Source organism: Panthera leo, chromosome B4 (genome assembly GCF_018350215.1).
Source record: "Panthera leo isolate Ple1 chromosome B4, P.leo_Ple1_pat1.1, whole genome shotgun sequence".
In the NCBI taxonomy this organism is placed as follows: domain Eukaryota; kingdom Metazoa; phylum Chordata; class Mammalia; order Carnivora; family Felidae; genus Panthera; species Panthera leo.
In genome coordinates, this window is record NC_056685.1 from 123,742,826 (window position 1) to 123,761,658 (window position 18,833).

General features: G+C 42.9%; 1 protein-coding gene across 3 annotated transcripts in view; it reads left to right on the forward strand.

Moving 5' to 3' along the window:
- Positions 1-18,833, forward strand: part of TXNRD1 (thioredoxin reductase 1) — a 94,091-nt gene that overhangs the window by 66,071 nt on the left and 9,187 nt on the right. For all 3 annotated transcript variants that reach the window (XM_042947571.1, XM_042947572.1, XM_042947569.1), the window contains 3 exons: positions 6,454-6,561; positions 9,655-9,750; positions 13,843-13,977. In XM_042947571.1, the coding sequence (XP_042803505.1) occupies positions 6,454-6,561; positions 9,655-9,750; positions 13,843-13,977 (339 nt within the window). The remainder of the gene's footprint in view (positions 1-6,453; positions 6,562-9,654; positions 9,751-13,842; positions 13,978-18,833) is intronic.

Consider the following 18,833-nt stretch of genomic DNA (forward strand, 5'->3'; position numbering starts at 1 on the left):
GCACCTATCTAGGCTATACAAGGATTTGGGGATCTAGGTGGTAATCATGTGCAGAGCTGCCTAAACCAGAATTCAGGCTTTATTACCCTGTCCTTTCTAAAAATATGTCTTCTGCTCTTGGAATGCTTAATGTGTTATATTAATGTTTTAAAGTGATTTTTTTAGTCATTGTAGGAAATTGAAACTCTTAAGTATGTTTCATGGGACTAGATGTCAAGGAAGGAATAAATATATTCTGATGATTTTTTAAGCTTATTTTTTAGAGCAGTTGCACGTTCACAGCGAAATTGAGATGAAGATCCGAGATTTCCTGTGTTAGTCCCTGCCTTCATACATGCATGGCCTTCCTCATTACCAACATTCCCTCCCTAATTAATTTTTTGAAAGGATTCCAGGAGCATAGATTGTAAATAATTTAGTCGCTACCCATTTTTCTTGCACATAATCATCATGGGTTGATTTATGTTGGTTTCGGAAACAGAAACCTCAAAGAATACAGCTTGTCAAATTTGTGACAAGCATTCCCAGTGCACCTGGGGTTAGTTTGCATAATCATATAATAAGACCTCATGTTTTGAAATGGACAGGATTGAGGCTAAAAAGAGTTTGAATCCCAGATTGTCTGATCATCCAGGACGTATAGCATCTGGTTCATGTTACTGTTTGGGGTACATTTAACTGCTTCTTCGAGTGAGTCCTGTTTTGTGTTCATTGTCGCAGTTACTGACCAGTAAACTGAGAAAAGCGTATCTACAGATATAGCTTGAGATGCATTTGATTTGCTCTTGACCCTGTGTCTTTGTGTTTCCCTAAAGTGGAGATATTTTTATATACCAACAAGAACCAAAGGGAGCACTTACAAAAATTTACTCCTAAATAAATTTTAAGTTAAAAGTAGCACAAAACTCTTCAAAACCTTTCCTGAATGTTTGCACCCGCTTTGGACATAGACAGCCTTCCATGTGTGGGTGTGGTGCTGTATTCTGTCCTCTGCTCGGTAGAGCAGGTGTTTTCTGAGAGGGCCAGAAGCTTTTATCAACGTCAGAATTTAATGTAAGTTAAAATTAAAAGACTCTTTTTTGTTTTTTTCCTTATCTGTAGTCTAATAATAAGACAGATGCTTGACCAAATAGGAAGATCAACAGGTGCTGCTCAGGTCTCTGAGTTTGAAATCTTACTGGTCTCTTCATCAGTGTAGTAAATAAAGTCGAAATGCCAGCAGGTATCAAGGTTAAATGTATTGGGGGAAATCACATATTTTTTTTTAAGCAACTGCATAATTCCTTTAGTTTCACCCAATGTGTGTGAGAACGTTAGCACATATCAGAGAGGTGAGGGAATCCATGCCTGCCCGTCTCCCGAAGAAGCAGCTGTCTATGGAAAAGTTTAGCTTAACATAAACACCTGGCTGAGTTTAATCCCTTGTGGGATTTGAAGAGAGCCCAGATTGAATTGTGGGTGTTCGTGCCTTCCTCCAAAATTGCTGTCATCTATTCCTCATCGCTTCCCAAGAGTGTTCAGAGGAAAGGAGACAGAGTGTGACGTTTGAGTACTTGGGACATGCCTGGTAATGTGCTAAGTGCTTTGTATGCATTGTCTCATTCAGCCTCAGGGCAGCTATGGAGATTGCTGACACAGTCCAGGGAGATTAGGTAACTGTGCAAAGTCACAAGGCTGGTAGGCAGCCAAAGCATAAATGGAAGTCTCCAGTACTGCTGTCTCTCTTTTTTTTTTTTTTACATTTATTTATTTATTTATTTAAAAAAATTTTTTTTATTTTTAACCTTTATTTTTGAGACAGAGAGAGACAAAGCATGAACGGGGGAGGGTCGGAGAGAGGGAGACACAGAATCTGAAACAGGCTCCAGGCTCTGAGCTGTCAGCACAGAGCCTGATGCGGGGCTCGAGCTCACGGACTGCAAGATCACGACCTGAGCCAAAGTCGGACGCTTAACCGACTGAGCCACCCAGGCGCCCCTACATTTATTTATTTTTTGATAGAGACAGAGCATGAGTGAGGGGGGAGCAGAGAGAGAGGGAGACACAGAATCCAAAGCAGGCTCCAGGTTCCAGGCTCTGAGCTGTCAGCACAGAGCCCGACACGGGGCTCAAACTCATCAGCTGTGAGATCATGACCTGAGCCGAAGTCGGACACTTAACCAACTGAGCCACCCAGGCGCCCCTGTAGTACTGCTGTCTTACTCATGATGATTTATTGCCTAAGAAAGAAGATTTGGAAAGTATAGATTATAGAAGAATAGGGGATGGAATAGGAATGATGTTTCCTTACTTTTTTTTTTTTTTAATTTATTTGTTTTGAGAGATACAGAGCACAAGTGGAGAAGGGGCAGAGAGAGAGGGAGAGAAGGAGAATCCCAAGTAGGCTTTGCGCTGTCAGCCCTGAGCCCGATGCAGGGCAACCCCACGAAGCTGGGAGACCGTGACCTGAGGTGAAACCAAAAGTTGGATGCTCGACCAACTGAGCCACCCAGGCACCCCAGCCTCCAGACTTTTAAAGAATCTACCAATTTGCAAACACCTCTGTAATGTGTAATTTTCCTAAATGAAGTGGAAAATACATCGGGAAAATTTAACTGAACCTTTTTAACACTTAATAATGATTAACGTCATTTTCAAAACTTAAAAATATTTGCCACTAAATACTAAATATTCCATTCTTTAGGGAACATAAATGAAGGAATGAAAAAAAAGTTTTTATCATTTCAAAAACTGATAGAGAACAGACTATAAAGCTGAGTCAGCCTGTGGATGACAGATATTCCACTAAGCCCTTTTTTTTTTTTTTTTTTTTTTTTTTTTTTTTTTTTTTTAAAAAGCCCAATGGTAAGATACACGTACAAACTTTAAAGCACAGTGTGATGGGCACTTCAGCAGAGTGAACCGTTGTTTTCTCTTGGATCTTTTTAGAATTGCTCTCAAACACTTGAAATTTATAGAGTAAACATTAGCATCTTTATTATTAAGGTGCTACTTTATTAGTTAACTCAGTTTTATAGTAAATATAAAATATTTTATGGTCACCTGGCTGACTCATTTGGTAGAGCATGCAACTCTTGATCTCAGAGTCATGAGTTCAAGCCCTGTGTTGGGTGTGGAGACTTCTTAAAAGATATATATATATATATATATATATATATATATATATATATATATATATATATAAAATTTATATATTTATATAAAATATTTTCTGTGGAAACTCTGGAGCAGCTACAGTACACATATCTTCAAAAGTTCATTAAGTTGATTGTTGTGAAAACTGCCCAGTACGCTTTCCAGATAAAAGTGTTAGAAACGAGGATTGCATTTTCCAGGCTAGGCCACAACGGTCATTTAAGTCGATTGGAAACTGCATTTTGGAACCTGGAAGAAACTGGTCTTTTTATGTGAATGCAGATTTCCATCTGATACACCTTTTTCTGCCTGAAGAATTTCCTTTCACAGTTATTTAGTGTGTGTCTGCTCCTAGTGAATTCCTTTTCTCCTCTTTGTTGTTGTTGTTGGTGGTTTTTGTTGTTGTTGTTGATTTTACTTCCATTTGGGGGGGGGGGGAGATATTTTTGCTGAATATTGAGTTCTAGACTTACTGTGTTTCTTTAAATATTTTAACAATTTGCCTACTATTTCTGGTTGCGTAGATTCTGAACAGAAGTATGCTATCATTTTTATCTTTATTCTTTAGATTTTTTTTGTTATCAGTGATTTTTAGCAATTAACTGCTAAATTATTGTATGTCTTGGCATGCTTTTTCTTATATTTATTCTGCTTAAGATTTGTCAGGATTCTTGGATTTATCTGTTTGCCTTTGTCATCAAGTTATTTTATTTTTTCCTCTCAGCCTCCAGTTAATGAATGTTGGTTCACTCAGTATTATCCTATGGGTCTCTGATGCTCTTTTCATGTTCTTTCCCCACCCCCCCCGCCTTTCTGTGCATTATTTTCTTAGAGAGCCTGATCAAGTTCAAGTCTGCTGATTTCTCCACTTCTAATTCTGTATTGTGTAATTTGCACTTCAACTGGGTTTTTTCATCTCTACTAGTTTTATTTAAAATGTTTTCCTTTTCTCTCCTCAGGAAGTTCGTGTTTTTCTCAGTTTTCTACATATTTATAGTAGCTCATTTAATGTCCTCTATTAATTCTGTCATCTATTTTTCAGTGTCTCTTTCTGTTCATTGATGTTTCTTGGTATTGGCTCACATGTTCTTGCTCCTTTGCATGTCTTGTTAATTTGGAAGGATGTGGACATTGTACGTTGAACATTTTAAATTTTCGGGTGCCAGGTTTTATTGAATTCCTTTATATGGTGTTCAATTTTGCTTTGGCAGCCTGTGAAGTTACATGGAATTAGTTTTATCCTTTTGTAACTTGCTTTTAAAAGCTTTTTTAGGGCCTGCCAATAACCACCTTTTATCTAGGGCTGATTTGGTTCCGCCACTAAACTGATGCCTTTTGGAGAACTCCACCCCATTCCTCTTACTTGATGAATCCTTTCTGCTTTGGCTTCAGGGAACCGAAACTATTTCCAGTCCCATAAGGCTCTGGGGGCCTGCTGCTTACTGCTCTCCGGTGGTTCTTTACTCACCCTTGAATCCCTCCTGCGACACATTTACAGATCAGTTCTCAGCCTAAATCTCTGCAGATGTCAAGAGTTCTTTTTGTGCAGCTCTGCCCTCGGGGGCTCCGCCCTGCAGCTTCCAGCCTCCGTAACTCAGAGATACCGCTCGCTGTGCTCTGTTTGGTTTCCTTCTTGTTGCACCCAGTCCTCAGGAAGCGCTCTGGGCAGTAAACTAGAGAAATCTCCAGGCTCGCCTCATTCGTTTCCCTTCTGTCAGGATCACAGTCCTGCACTGCCTGTCGTCCCGTGTCTGAAGTGTTTGTCGCCTGCTGTTTGGTGGTCTAGTTGTTGACAGCAGGAAAGTAAATTGGTCCCTGGCATACCATTATGGCTGTATGTGGATGTCTGCCTTCACTTTTGTTTTATTTTTTTTAAGTTTATTTCTATTTGAGAAGGGTGGGGGGACAGAAGATCTGAAGCGGGCTCCTTGCTGATGGCAGAGAGCCTGATGCGAGGCTCGAACTCACGAACCCGAACCATGAGATTATGACCTGAGCCGAAATTGGACACTCAACTGACTGAGCCACCCAGGCGCCCCTACCTTTATTTTGATTCAGAATTCCAAGGGTTTATGCTCTTTTTAGAGAAAAAGAATTATATTTATTGTTTCTAGAGGGAGACACATTTTTTTTAATTGTTTTTTTTTTTTTTTTAACACTTATTTATTTTTGAGACAGAGAGAGAGCATGAACGGGGGAGGGGCAGAGAGAGAGGGAGACACAGAATCGGAAGCAGGCTCCAGGCTCTGAGCCATCAGCCCAGAGCCCGACGCGGGGCTCGAACCCACGGACCGCGAGATCGTGACCTGAGCTGAAGTCGGACGCTTAACCGACTGAGCCGCCCAGGCGCCCCATAGAGGGAGACACATTTTAAGGATTTTTACACTAGTGTTTTAAAGAATGAGAATTGAGAATTGAATTTCCAATATTTTAAATGCAGAATGTTACTTATGAGGCTCACCTCTGTGTACAAATGTGACTGGTAGATTTTTACCCAATAGCATTTACAAACGTGTTTGGCACTTACGTAATACCTTTTCCACAATTCACGTCTGTGTACTGGAGGCTCTGAGAAATCAGTAGTAGCGAAACCTGTTTGCTTGCTTAGTCCAGCGCTTCACAGACTTGTTTGACTTCAGAACCCTTTAGTCATCTGCACTGTTAACATCATAAAATATGCTTTGGAAACACTGTCGCTAACTTTTTCTGTTTCTGTAGTCTTCGTTACCGCTTCAGTGGCTGCATAATGATACACTGAGAGTATGAACCCCTTTCCTGTTTGCCCTTGGGATTTGCTAATCCCAAGAGACAGCCGCTGTTGAGTGCTGCAGAGTGCTCCATTAACGCACGTAGCTTTTTCTGGACGGTAAATTATTATTATAGAATGCTAAGAGTGGGGTTCTTGGCACAAAGGTAAAGAATGTTTTTATGGCTCTTAATAGGCGTTACCTAGTTGATTTCCCAAAAGAAGTCTATTAATTCCTGTCACCAAGATGAGACTCTTAGCGTCGGGTGCACTCGTATTGTTTTTGGCTGCTTGATAAAAGGGAGAAGCAGTGCGTCCTTGTTGACATCGGTTGGTTGACGGACGGAGCAGGCACGACTGGTCTTGCCAGGTTTCACACCTTTCCTGAAATGATCACATGAGTTGATGGTTCTCAGCATAGTAGGTCTGATATTTGGGTTTCTGACTTCCCATACTTTTGGTAGAAATTTATTAGTCTGCTGTCCCCTCCTAAGTTTGAACCTTTTTTGCCATACACCCTTTTTTGGGTTACAGTTTCTCCTGTTGTAACTCTTTTCTTCATTTTGAACCAGTGTGACTATGAAAATGTTCCGACAACTGTGTTTACTCCTTTGGAGTATGGTGCTTGTGGTCTTTCTGAGGAGAAGGCTGTGGAGAAATTTGGGGAAGAAAACATTGAGGTAAGTTACACCCTCCTCTGTTAAGCTACTACTACTTTTTATTCAAAATTAAAAGTAATTTCAAGCATCCAGAAAGGGTGAAAAGTAGCACAAAGACCTAGAATACAGACTTGTGCTGTCAACATTTTGCCCACTTATTTTATATAAACTTTTTGTATTCTTTCTTTATTTCTGTGTGTCTGTGTGTATTATTTTTTCCTCCACGTTTGGTAAGTAAGTGAAATGCCTTTTTACTCCTGAATTCTTCAGTGTGTGTTTCCCGTGAACAGGGTATTTTCTTAAGTAACCACTGTATAGTTACCCTTTTGAGGAAGGTTAAGATCTACCTTTCATTTTCCAGTTCTGTCAGTTGACCCAGACTGACTACTTTTTTTTTTTTAATTTATTTTTGAGAGAGAGAGAGCAGAGGAAGGGGCAGAGAGAGGGAGAGAGAGAATCCCAAACAGGCTCCACATTCAGTGCAGGGGCCGATGTGGGGCTTGAACCCATGAATTGTGAGGTCATGACCTGAGCCGAGACCAAGAGTTGGACGCTTAACCGATTGAGCTGCCCAGGTGCCCTTCCTTCTACTTTTTAAAACCACTTTTAACTAGTTCTTTTTATTATTAAAACAATATTCCTGGAAATAGGAAAATACAGGAAAATACAAAGAAGAAAACTAAAAATTAACTACATTTTTACCACTCTAATAACAATAGTTGGGTATTTTTGTATCATTACCTTCTAGTAACTTTGCCCCAGTCAAGGGACATGCGCAAGAAATACGCTATTTGTATGTATACAGTGCTACCCAAAGGGATTGCTGCTTTAAATCATTTAGGAAAAAAGTTACCAGTAAAACCTTCAACGTTTTTTTTTTTTTTTTTTTTTTTTTTTATTTTTGGCACAGAGAGAGACAGAGCATGAACAGGGGAGGGGCAGAGAGAGAGGGAGACACAGAATCGGAAACAGGCTCCAGGCTCTGAGCCATCAGCCCAGAGCCTGACGCGGGGCTCGAACTCACGGACCGTGAGATCGTGACCTGGCTGAAGTCGGACGCTTAGCCGACTGCGCCACCCAGGCGCCCCACCAGTAAAACCTTCTAAAAGACCAGATTTGTAAATCAGAGTAAATTTTATGACATAAAAATCTGTTTTTTAAAAAAAATTTTTTTTTTTAACGTTTATTTATTTTTGAGACAGAGAGAGACAGAGCATGAACAGGGGTGGGGCAGAGAGAGAGGGAGACACAGAATCTGAAACAGGCTCCAGGCTGAGCTGTCAGCACAGAGCCCAACGCGCGGCTCTAACTCAGGGACCGTGAGATCATGACCTGAGCCAAAGTTGGACGCTTAACCGACCAAGCCACCCAGGCGCCCCTTAAAAGTCTGTTTTAAATCTCTTAAGTCTTTTTCTTATTATATGCATCAGTGGTAATATCTTGATCTAATTAGTATCACGTTAGTAACATCTGATTGTAAAAATAGTATATCCTCATAGGAAGTTTGAAAATATAAAGAAATTTTAATTCAAGAAGAGATCATTGCTATTAATATTTTGGCATATTTTCTTCTAGTTTCTCAAAATATTTATGTGTTTATATAGTGTATATATACGTGTGCATGTATAATTGTAGGTACATATGTCTTAATTTTTTTTTTTTTAATTTTTTTTTTTTACGTTTATTTATTTTTGAGACAGAGAGAGACAGAGCATGAACGGGGGAGGGTCAGAGAGAGAGGGAGACACAGAATCTGAAACAGGCTGCAGGCTCTGAGCACAGAGCCCGATACGGGGCTCGAACTCACGGACCGCGAGATCATGACCTGAGCCGAAGTCGGATGCTTAACCGACTGAGCCACCCAGGCACCCCTTAATTTTTTTTTTTTAAATGTGATAAAGTTATGTGCATTTAATGTTAGGTCATGAGCATTTGTCCCTAAAAACAGCATTTTAAAAAATGACTTCTGCATTTTTGGATGCTATACAATAATTTAAGCCATACTTTTATTACATTGTTTCTAGTTTTTCACTATTACAAATAGAATGATGAACATCTTCATAATTCATTGTCCATTTCTCTAGATTATTTTCTGAGGATAGATTTCTATTGAAAGATACTTAAAACTTGAGGTTCTTAATGTATATTTCATATTTCTTGACAGGCTTTGGCTTTCATTTTATTAGAGTTTGCATTTTTCGTTATAAAAGTAATACATTTCAGTTGAAATTTTGAAAATGGAAATAGCAAACAGTTACCCATAGACTAATGTCTGTAACACAGCAGTTGCTAGCAATTTGGGGTAATTTCTTTAATTATCTTTTCCCTGCATAATTGGTGTGATACTATGACACTATATTCAGTTTTGTAACCCACATTAAAAAAAAATTCACATTGCATTACAACCTTGAAGAACACTAGAATAGCTACATAATCAGTAAGTTTTTAAGAGGTAGCCAACCATATATATTTTGAATTGAGGGTAGCAGCTGGAGGAGGAAAACAAATCCCTCTAGTCACCCAGACTTAAGTTTATGGAACATCAATAAAAATATCTGCGTCCCTCCACCTTCTCATCTTCCTCCCTCTCTTCTTCTCTCCTTCCTTTGGTGAATAATGCCAAAGGAGGAAATGTCTTTGGAAGCATTAAGCAAGGAGCTAGATAATTGCTCTAATTGTTCCTGGCACCTTGCTTGTTTCTTGCCCAAAGTTGTCATTTCTATACAAGATAGTGTTGGGTTTTTTTTTCCTTTTCTTTTTTTTTCTTTTCTTTTCTTTTTTTTTTTTTTTTTTTGATGGAAGACAGCAAGTAATTACCTGGCTTCTTTCTCTCATTTGTCTGCTCTTTGTTGTTATTGTTACTTTTGTTGTTATTGTTGCTTAAGGTTTATTCTTCTCAGGTTGAGATGTAATTAAGGGATGAGCTTATAGCAAAGAGGCTTAACCACAAGTTTAAGGTCATTTACCTTCTACCAAATTCCTGTTTATTCCATGAATTTTATTCTTTAATGAAAGTAAGTATCAAAGAGCCTCCAGTGTTTTCAAACCACACCTGGTGTTTGACAAACATGTTTCTTATGGTAATGGGTCTCAATTGTGTTTGTATCTTTTTAGGTTTACCATAGTTACTTTTGGCCATTGGAATGGACGATTCCATCAAGAGATAACAATAAGTGTTATGCAAAAATAATCTGTAATATCAAAGACAATGTAAGTGAAATCCTCATTTAATCCTTTCTCCAGTAATTTCATTTTGTTTTTACTATGTGGTTCTATTTGGATCCCATGATATACATTGCATTCCTTTCGTACTTCACCTGTTGGTCTCCCCAGCTGAGTGGACATTATCTGAGGGCAGGGGTCATGGTGATGCGCTTGATCTCCACTCAGTGTCACTGGCACAGGGCTCTGCCCTTGGTAGGCAGGCAGGCAGGCAGGCAGGCAGGCAGAACTTGCGGAGCGAAGACCGCAGAGACGATTTGAGAACTGATGTTTGTGTTTATAAAAGGAAAGCAGTGAAGTCACTGTCTAAAAATGAGAAGATATAAACGGAGTTACACAGGTTTGTATCCTAAGCAGCTGGCACTAATGAGAAAAGTGTAATAGGAAGAGCTCTTAATTGGGTTCTGGTTTCAGATTTTGTTGCCTGCTGCTGCATGTCAACCAGTAGCTGAAGGCCTGTGGCGGACTCCTTGACCTCATAGGGTTTGTTTCCACACCTACACGATGATTGAGTAAATTGTTGGCTTTCGGTCTTTTTTTTTCCTTCTCTTTTCTTTTTTTTTTTTTTAAGTTTAATTCTTTTTGAGAGAGAGAGAGTGCGAGCAGGGGGAGGGGCAGAGGGAGAGGGAGAGGGAGAGGGAGAGGGAGAGAGAGAGAGAGAGAGAGAGAGAGAGAACCCAAGTGGGCCACATGCTGTCAGCACAGGGCCTGATGGGGGACTCGAGCTCCACAGACCACGAGATCATGAACTGAGCTGAAACCAAGAGCCAGACACTCAACCGACTGAGCCACCCAGGCGCCCCGTCAGTCTTTTTTTGACTGCTGTCCCCATTTTATTTTATTTATTTATTAAATATTTATTTACTTAAGTAATCTCTACACCTAACATGGGGCTTGAACTCATGACCCTGAGGTCAAGAGCTGCATGCCCTTCCCACGGAGCCACCCAGGCAACCCCCCCTTTTAAAAAAAATTTTTTTTTAATGTTTATTTATTTTTGAAGGGGAGAGAGACACAGAGTGCGAGTGGGGGAGGGGCAGAGAGGGAGACGGAGACAAAGAATCCGAAGCAGGCTCCAGGCTCCAAGCTGTCATCACAGAGCCGATGCAAGGCTCGGACTCAGAAACTGCGAGATCATGACCTGAGCTGAAGTCGGCCACTTCACAGACTGAGCCATGCAGGCGCCCTGTCCCCATTTTATATTGTAACTCATAACACATGTATGTACACATCTTTCGAGAAGCGGTATTTCTAACTTCGTTGGGATCTTACCTTTTAAAAAAAAGTCCTGAGTAAAAATGTAAATGGTGCTAAAGAATCCATAGTTAAAAGCCCAATAAACTCATACTTTTCTTATTTTGAGATTTGAATATAATTAAACCATGTGTCCTGTTTCGAAACTACTCCAGACAGTAGTACAGGAAAGCCTGGATCCTTTACAAAAAAGCTCATCCTAGATGCATTTGATAAATGAATGTACTGAGACACAGTTGACGTAAAGAACACTTTTATGCAGTTTTTTTCTTTGCAGACAGAAGTTTTATTAAAAGTATTTGTATGAGCATATACGTTAGCTATCATGCTACTGTGGACAGAAGGGGAAACTGATGTTCTTGCTGGCAGTCCAATCTCTGCCTCTAGCAAGAGCTGGTTCAGTTGCGTGTAGCAGTCAATTGAACCTCCACATTTTCCTTCAAACCAAGCAAATTTGTTTTAACTGTATGTAGTTCTTTGGTGTTTTTTCTTTTTTTTTAAAGTTTATTTATTTTTGACAGAGACAGAGTGCGAGCATGAGCCAGGGAGGTAGAGAGAGAGACAGGGAGACACAGAATCCGAAGCAGGCTCCAGGCTCTGAGCTGTCAGCACAGAGTCTGATGCGGGGCTCGAACCCATGAGCCGTGAGACCGTGACCTGAGCTGAAGTCGGACGCTTAACTGACTGAGCCACCCAGGCGCCCCTGTAGTTCTTTGGCCTTTTTTTTCACTGTTGTGTCATTTGTTCAAGTAACACTTTTTAAATATGATATAAAGAGTAGTTTTCACTATTAATGAGCCCAATTAATTAAAATAGTCGAGGCCATAAGTAGGGTGGTCTTAGTCTCAGCTATTTTCATTGGCAAAGATAGTATTAGAAAAGATGAATACTTGTCATTGTTCTTTGGTCATGAGCAATCTTTTGGTTATTTTTAAGTGTATTTATTTTGATAGAACATGCGAATGCGTGTGAGTGGGGGAAGGGCAGCAAGAATGGGAGAGAATCCCAAGCAATGCTTCGTGCTGATGGTGTAGGCTCAAAATCATAAACCGTGACGTCATGACCTGAGCCGAAACCAAGAGTTGCTCAACCGACTGAGCCACCCAGGCGCCCTGTCATGAGCAGTCTTAAACAAAAGCATGCTTCTAGAACTTGACCATGCTTGGGACATATGCTTTATTCGCTTTGAGTCAGTCATTTCACAGTGTCTACATGTGCTTGGTTTTTCCAGTATTTATTATCTGCTAGGCTTTGCTTCTTTTTGTATGCTATTCTCTTTTTTTTAATATGAAATCTTTAACATTTACAGAAAGATAGGGCAAGTACCTACCACCCAGATTCAGTAATGTTTCCCTCTTGAAAGAGGGAAACCATGACAGAGGAAATGTTTATTGAGCACTTACTATGTACCCTGTACTTCTTAGAAATCTACATGGTTTCACTTAATTAATTCTTACACAGTCCTGTGCAGTATGTGTTGTTGTTATTCCTGTTTTATTGATGAAGAAACTGAAGCGCATGGAAGTTAAGTAAGTGTGCTCAGGCTACTTGCCTAGTTAATGGCAATGGAACTCAGTCCCAGGCAGTGTTGATCCCATGCTATTAAGCATTATCCTATGCCTGTGTAATCTTTTGTATTCCTTCTCGATCCTGTACTCCTCACTCCTTGCCCCAGAGGCAACACTGTCCTGGAGTGTCTCCCCTGTTCACGGTTTTATGTTTGCTCCCCGTTAAATATTATGCATTGTGGTTTAATTAAGAATGGTATCCTCAGCTAAAAAGACAAGCCTGCAACTTTGATATATCTCTTTTTTTGAGATCTACTCATATTATCAGATGCAAATCTAGTTTATTTTCAGTGCAGTGTGTTTTGTGCTTTATCCATACACTAAACCCCTGATTGGCAGGATGGATAATGTGAGAGTCCATCGTGGACTATGTTACCATACTTTGGCAACTATTTTCCAGGCAGTGATTGAACCTTAGATAAGGCTCTGCACCCCACAGCCTGAGTTGCTTCATCTGTGATGAGGAGATTGGACTAGATAATATAGCTCAGTCAGGAAAATCTGAACATTAGGATGCATCAGATTTCTCTGCCCTTGGCAGAGGTAGCCAGAGTCTGGGATATAGAGTTTATTCAAAGTAATTTCCATATAGGTATTTCAGAATTGCCAAACATTTCTCTATTGGTTTCAGAAATGTTTTCAGATTGGAAGCATCTTAAGTCTAACTGTGCTGTCTACCCCCAAAGCCTTAGTTAAAATGATTTTTAAATTTAAATGACTGCTTTTCTTTATTTAATTGTTTTTAGATTTTATTTATTTATTTATTTTTTAATTTTAAGTAATCCCTACACCCAGCATGGGGCTTGAACTCCCAACCCTAAGATCAAGAGTCGCATGCTCCACTGACTGAGCCAGCCAGGAGCCCCTAAATGGTGGCTGCTTTTAAACATTCCAGCTATCATAGATAGTCTATCTGGAGCCTGGAGACAACCAAATAAAGGAGACGAGGACACATCTGCCCCTTTGAAAACATTTTCCCGAACATTTTGGTGCTTATGGAGTTGCATACGTGTTGGCTTTTAATGATTTTCCCCCTCATCGCTCGAGGCCGGCTCTTGTCTCTTCCTTCTTGCTTGATGTAAGCACCACACTCTGTTGGCCCATGTTGGAGTACCTTCAGCCCAAATCGCTTTTGGCATCTGTAAATATAAGTCTTTGATCATTTCTGAACAGGGTTTTAGAACACACAGGGTTAATACGCTAGTCTGTTAAGGGGGAAAGAATCAGTGTGACCGTCTTCCTTTATTTTATATCTTAGGAACGTGTTGTCGGCTTCCACGTACTGGGTCCAAATGCTGGAGAGGTTACGCAAGGCTTTGCAGCTGCACTCAAGTGTGGACTGACCAAAATGCAGCTGGATAGTACCATCGGGATCCACCCCGTCTGTGCAGAGGTGGGTCACCTGTGCGTCGACAGCTCTGTTTAAAAGTGCCCGTCGCCTGGCTGGCAAGTGGCGGGTGTAGCACTCTGAACTGAAGCTGGGGTCTTTCTGCTACAGTGCAGCTACTTCCGTGCATCCTTACAGTTCAGCTCGTGATTGGGTACCTCAAAAAAGCCTTGGGTCTAGAAACCATTTTTCCTTTTCCAAATATTTTTCGTTCCTGATGGGAACTAGATAGTGGTAGCGTGCTATTAAATGGTAGGAATGATGGTGGGGATTTATTTACAGAGATTCAACCTTTTATCGCGTCTCCTCAGTTATTTTCATGGCTGGCAGCGACTGGTGCCATTCATACCCGGAAAGAGCTTCAGTTCTAGGTGTCCCAGAGCCATCCCGAGGCTAAAGGATGTTGTCTGCCTCTTTAGCTTTTGGTGTCAAAGGATGAGATTTGAAAGTGATGCTTTTATTTATTTTTTTTTAAATTTTTAATGTTTATTATTTTTGAGAGAGCGAGCACAAGCCGGGAGGGGCAGAGAGAAAGGGAGACAGAGTCTGAAGCAGGCTCCAGGCTCCGAGCTGTCGGCACAGATCCTGACGCAGGGCTCGAACTCATGAACTGTGAGATCATGACCTGAGCCGAAGTCGGACGCTTAATCGACTGAGCCACCCAGGCGCCCCGAAAGTGATGCTTTTGAAAGATGAAGCAGACAGTAGAACTGGAAGTCGACCGCTCTGGGCCTGTGGGTGTCCGTGTTTCTTCATGCTCGTCTGGGGTCATGCCAGGGTTGAATGGTGTGCTGCTTACTGCCACATAGGGCTCGCGAACCACAAATGTGTCTCCTTTGGAGACTGGTGAAGGTTGGGGGGAGGTAGCTCATATGAGTCCAGCTTAGGATACGGACTTGAAAATTGTAGCCATTACCTGGCGCCCCCCCCCCCCCCCCCCCCCCCCCCGGTCCGTGGTTTCCAGGGCGTACGTGTGCTCACACGCACACAGGTGTGCACGCTCCTGCCTGATTTCATCCAGGAGCTCGTTAACTGGTTGGTCTCTGTTCTTTTCGCCCTTGAACAACTGAAGTCTTTGCTGAGCGTGTGAAATGTCGGCTTTACGACCTGGAAGAGGGAGGGTTTTGGTTTCCTTTGGCTTTGCCTTTCCTGTGGTCAGGGGCAGTGTCTTCCTCTGTGTTCATATGCACCTGGCTAGGGTGAAAGCACACAGTATGAACAGGTCTAGTGACCAGGGCGTTATTCACAGAAAACTACTCTTTTTGTGAAATAAAACTAAACTTTTAAAAATGTGACCCCAAATTGAAAAGAGTCTAGATTGAAGCTCTTAAAGAATGTACGGTGAGTATGTCTTTTGTTCTGTGTAATGACCAAGGCTGTCTCTGCCTAGGGAGGGAACCAACTAGCTTCATTTTTTTCAAAAACTCTTTTACTGAGAACATTAGTGTACGAACTCCACTCGTCTAGGGCTTATGTGACGAAGTGCCACACACCGGGTGGCCTACCACAACAGAACTCGATTCTCGCTTAGTCCTGGAGGCTGGAGGTCCGAAATCAAACGTCGACAGGGCCATACTCCCTCCCACGGCCCTCGAGAAGACTCTTGCCTGGCCTCTTCCAGCTCGTGGTGGTCGCTGGCAGTCCTGGGCCTTCCTTGGCTCGCTCCTGCATCCCGGCTTCCGTCTTCCTGTGCGTGGCCTCACCTCCTGCATGTCTGTGTCTGGATTCCCCTTATTAGAAGGACATCAGTCATTGGAGTAGGGCCCACCCGAATCCAGCCTGACCTTATTCAAATAAGGTCCTGTTAACAGGCACCCGGGGGAGGGCTCGAGTGTATCTTTCTGGAGGACTTAACCCACAGCAGTGAGTATACTTACAACTTCAGAAGTCAGGCCACAAAACGACAGCAGCCATCTCTGACATGGATGAAGAGACTTCTCAACTTGCATATGTGAGCGTCTAACTTTTTAAACCTGAACTTAGCTGTCGGTGGGCTGGTTAAAAGACAGACTCCCACTGTCCGCACAGGCAGCGGCCAGCGGGGTGGTGTCGGGCGAGTTGACCGCCGGCCAGGCGGGGAGATGCGCCAAAGAGGCAGGGCTTCCCGGAGCCAACCAAAGGCCTCTCCTCCTGGATACACCTGGCACATCCGGGGACCTTTGTAAGTCTCTGCTGCTGTGCATCTCCATCAGTCAGTTCCCGTATGACTGTGAAGCTTGCAGACTGAAAGTTTCACTGCTTTGACGGGGCTTAAAAAAATTTGTTTTTCCAAGCTGGTGGTTGATGAATGAGAGAAAAATTGGGAGCTGTCTCACTCCGTGAACATGTTTGTTGTGCGGTTCTGTGTGTAGCGCTGTGCTGGGCGCTTGGGGATACAGCAGGGATTTAGGATGAGATCGAGAAAGAGCAGGAGGCAGCTGAGTCCAGGGCCAGATGCAGTGGAGCGTGACAGGTCCCGATCAGGGAAATCCAAAGTGGTGTCTGGAGGAGGGAGTTCTCGTCTGAGACAAGTAAAACGTGCTGGGAGAGAGCCAGTCAGAGGGAATAGTAAATACAGGGCCTCTGGGAGGGATCGTGTTTCTTCACGCAGCTGGAAGGCCCTCAGCACTGCTGGAGCTTGGAGAGCCCAGAGAGAGGTGAAGAAACTATGCTAGGAAAGGAGGTAGGAAGGTCCGTGTCCTTGTAAACCGAGGCGGGGTGTTTGGGCTTTATCCTGGGGCCTTTGTGTTCAGCCGAGAGAAGGTTGGATGGGGCAGGAGTGCCGTGATCAGACGTGCCGTGAGGAGAAATCCCTGGCCACGCTGTGGCACGGGACCTCGTGGGCCAGAGCAGGCACATGCGGAAGTAAGGATGTGGTGACGGCCTGAACTGGGGCGGGCGGGCGGGGCGGGGGGGGGGGGGGCGGCAGTGGACATCGAGAGGCCCTGGTGGATTTGAGAATTTGAGAGAGAACTAGGAGGTGGGCTTCCCTGAAGTGGGAGGGGGAGGGTGTGGGAGTGAAGTGGGAGCAGTAGCAGAGAAAGCAGGGTCCGGGGGAGTCACGCTGACTGTGGCACTGATGTCCTGTGTGTCAGGCACTGTGCTCTCTGCGGAAGTGCTTACGCGAATTCCCCGGGGAGGGGGGGGGGGCGGGGAGCAGTAGTATCTCCATTTGACAGATGAGGGCGGACCCTGGGGACAGAGGGGCTGAATAACTTGCCCATGGCTCTCCAGCTTGGAAGCGGCACAACCAGGATTCTCACCCAGGCAGTCTGGCTCCCCAGGTGCCCGCCGCTGTGTGAATGATACTCCACCCGTAGGCCCCTTCTACGGCATTTGACACGGAATTTAAAAAGTGGCCACAAGAGTGTGGTGGAGACACACACAGCTGGATTGTAGTCTCAGCAAGATCTCCGTGAACCTGGTCACAGCACCCAGCTTTTCAGGCACCTTAGTCTCCGTGTTAACTAAAACAGAGGTGTGACGTCTAAGTCCTAGGGCTGATGAGCAGTGCTGTGCGGAAAGTGTTTGGGAGAGTTCCTGCACCCGGTACTGGTATTGGTGGTATTTCATTATAGAAAACGTGGCTTCAGTCAAGGTGATCGTTACAGTGTTTTCCTCTTAAATGTTTGTTTATTTATTTTGAGAGAGCGAGCGTGAGAGATCTCACGCACTGTGAGTTCATGACTTGAGCCGGCGTCAGGAGGTGGACGCTTCACCGACTGAGCCACCCAAGTGCCCCCACAGTATTTTCTAAGGGGGTTGCAGGGTGTGCTGGGCAGGGATGCATAGTTTGAAAGCGCTCCTCTCTGGGGCGCTTGACTAGCTCAGTCAGAAGAGCATGTGCCTCTGGCTCTCGGGGTCGTGAGTTCAAGTCCCACATGGGGGATAGAGATTTTGTAAATGAATAAATAAAAACGTAAAAAGAAAGAAAGAAAAAGGTTCTCTGGTGATTTGTTAAAAAATTTATTTAGGAGCGCCTGCTGCCTCAGTCGGTAGAGCACATGACTCTTGATCTTGGGGATCGTGAGTTTGAGCCCTACATTAGATGCAGAGATCACTTAAAAATAAAATCTTAAAAAGAAACGTATGTAAACTAAAAACAGCAACAAGAACAAAATAATTCATCCATTTCTCCCACCCCCCACACCCGCCTCTTGCAACCACATTCTGTTTTCTCTGTGAGCTTGTGTTTTATGTTGTTTGTTTTTGTTTTTTGAGAGAGAGTGCCCATGAGTGAGGGAGACAGACAGACAGACAGACAAAGAGAAACAGGATCTTAAGCAGGCTCCACGCTGAGTCTGGAGCCCAACACGGGACTTGATCCCACAACCCTGGGATCATGAGTCGAAGTCAAGAGTCAGATGCTCGACTGATTGAGCCACCTAGGCGCCCCTGTTGTTTTGTTTGTTTGTTTGTTTTCTAGATTCCGCATGTAAGAGAGCTGCTATAGTTTGTGTTTTTCTCTGTCTGATTCATCTCACTTAGCATAATGTTCTTGAGGCCATGCATATCGTTGTGCGTAAGTGGCAAGGTTTCATTCTTTTTTATGGCTGGCTAGTGTGTGTGTGTGTGTGTGTAACACACACCACATTTTCTTTATCCATTGATGGACATTTAGGTTGTTTCCGTATCTTAGCTATTATGCTGCAGGGAATATGGGGGTGCAGATATCTTTTCAAATTAGTGTTTTTGGGGGGGAATGTATACCCAGTAGTGGCATTCCTGAATCACGTTCGTAGTTTTGTTTTGAATTTTTGAGGAACCTCCGTGTTGTTTTCCATAGTGGCTGCAGCTAACTTGTATTCCCCCCGACAGTGCACAAGGGCTCCCTTTTCTCAGCAGCCTCACCAACACTTACTCTTTACTTTTCGAGACTAGCC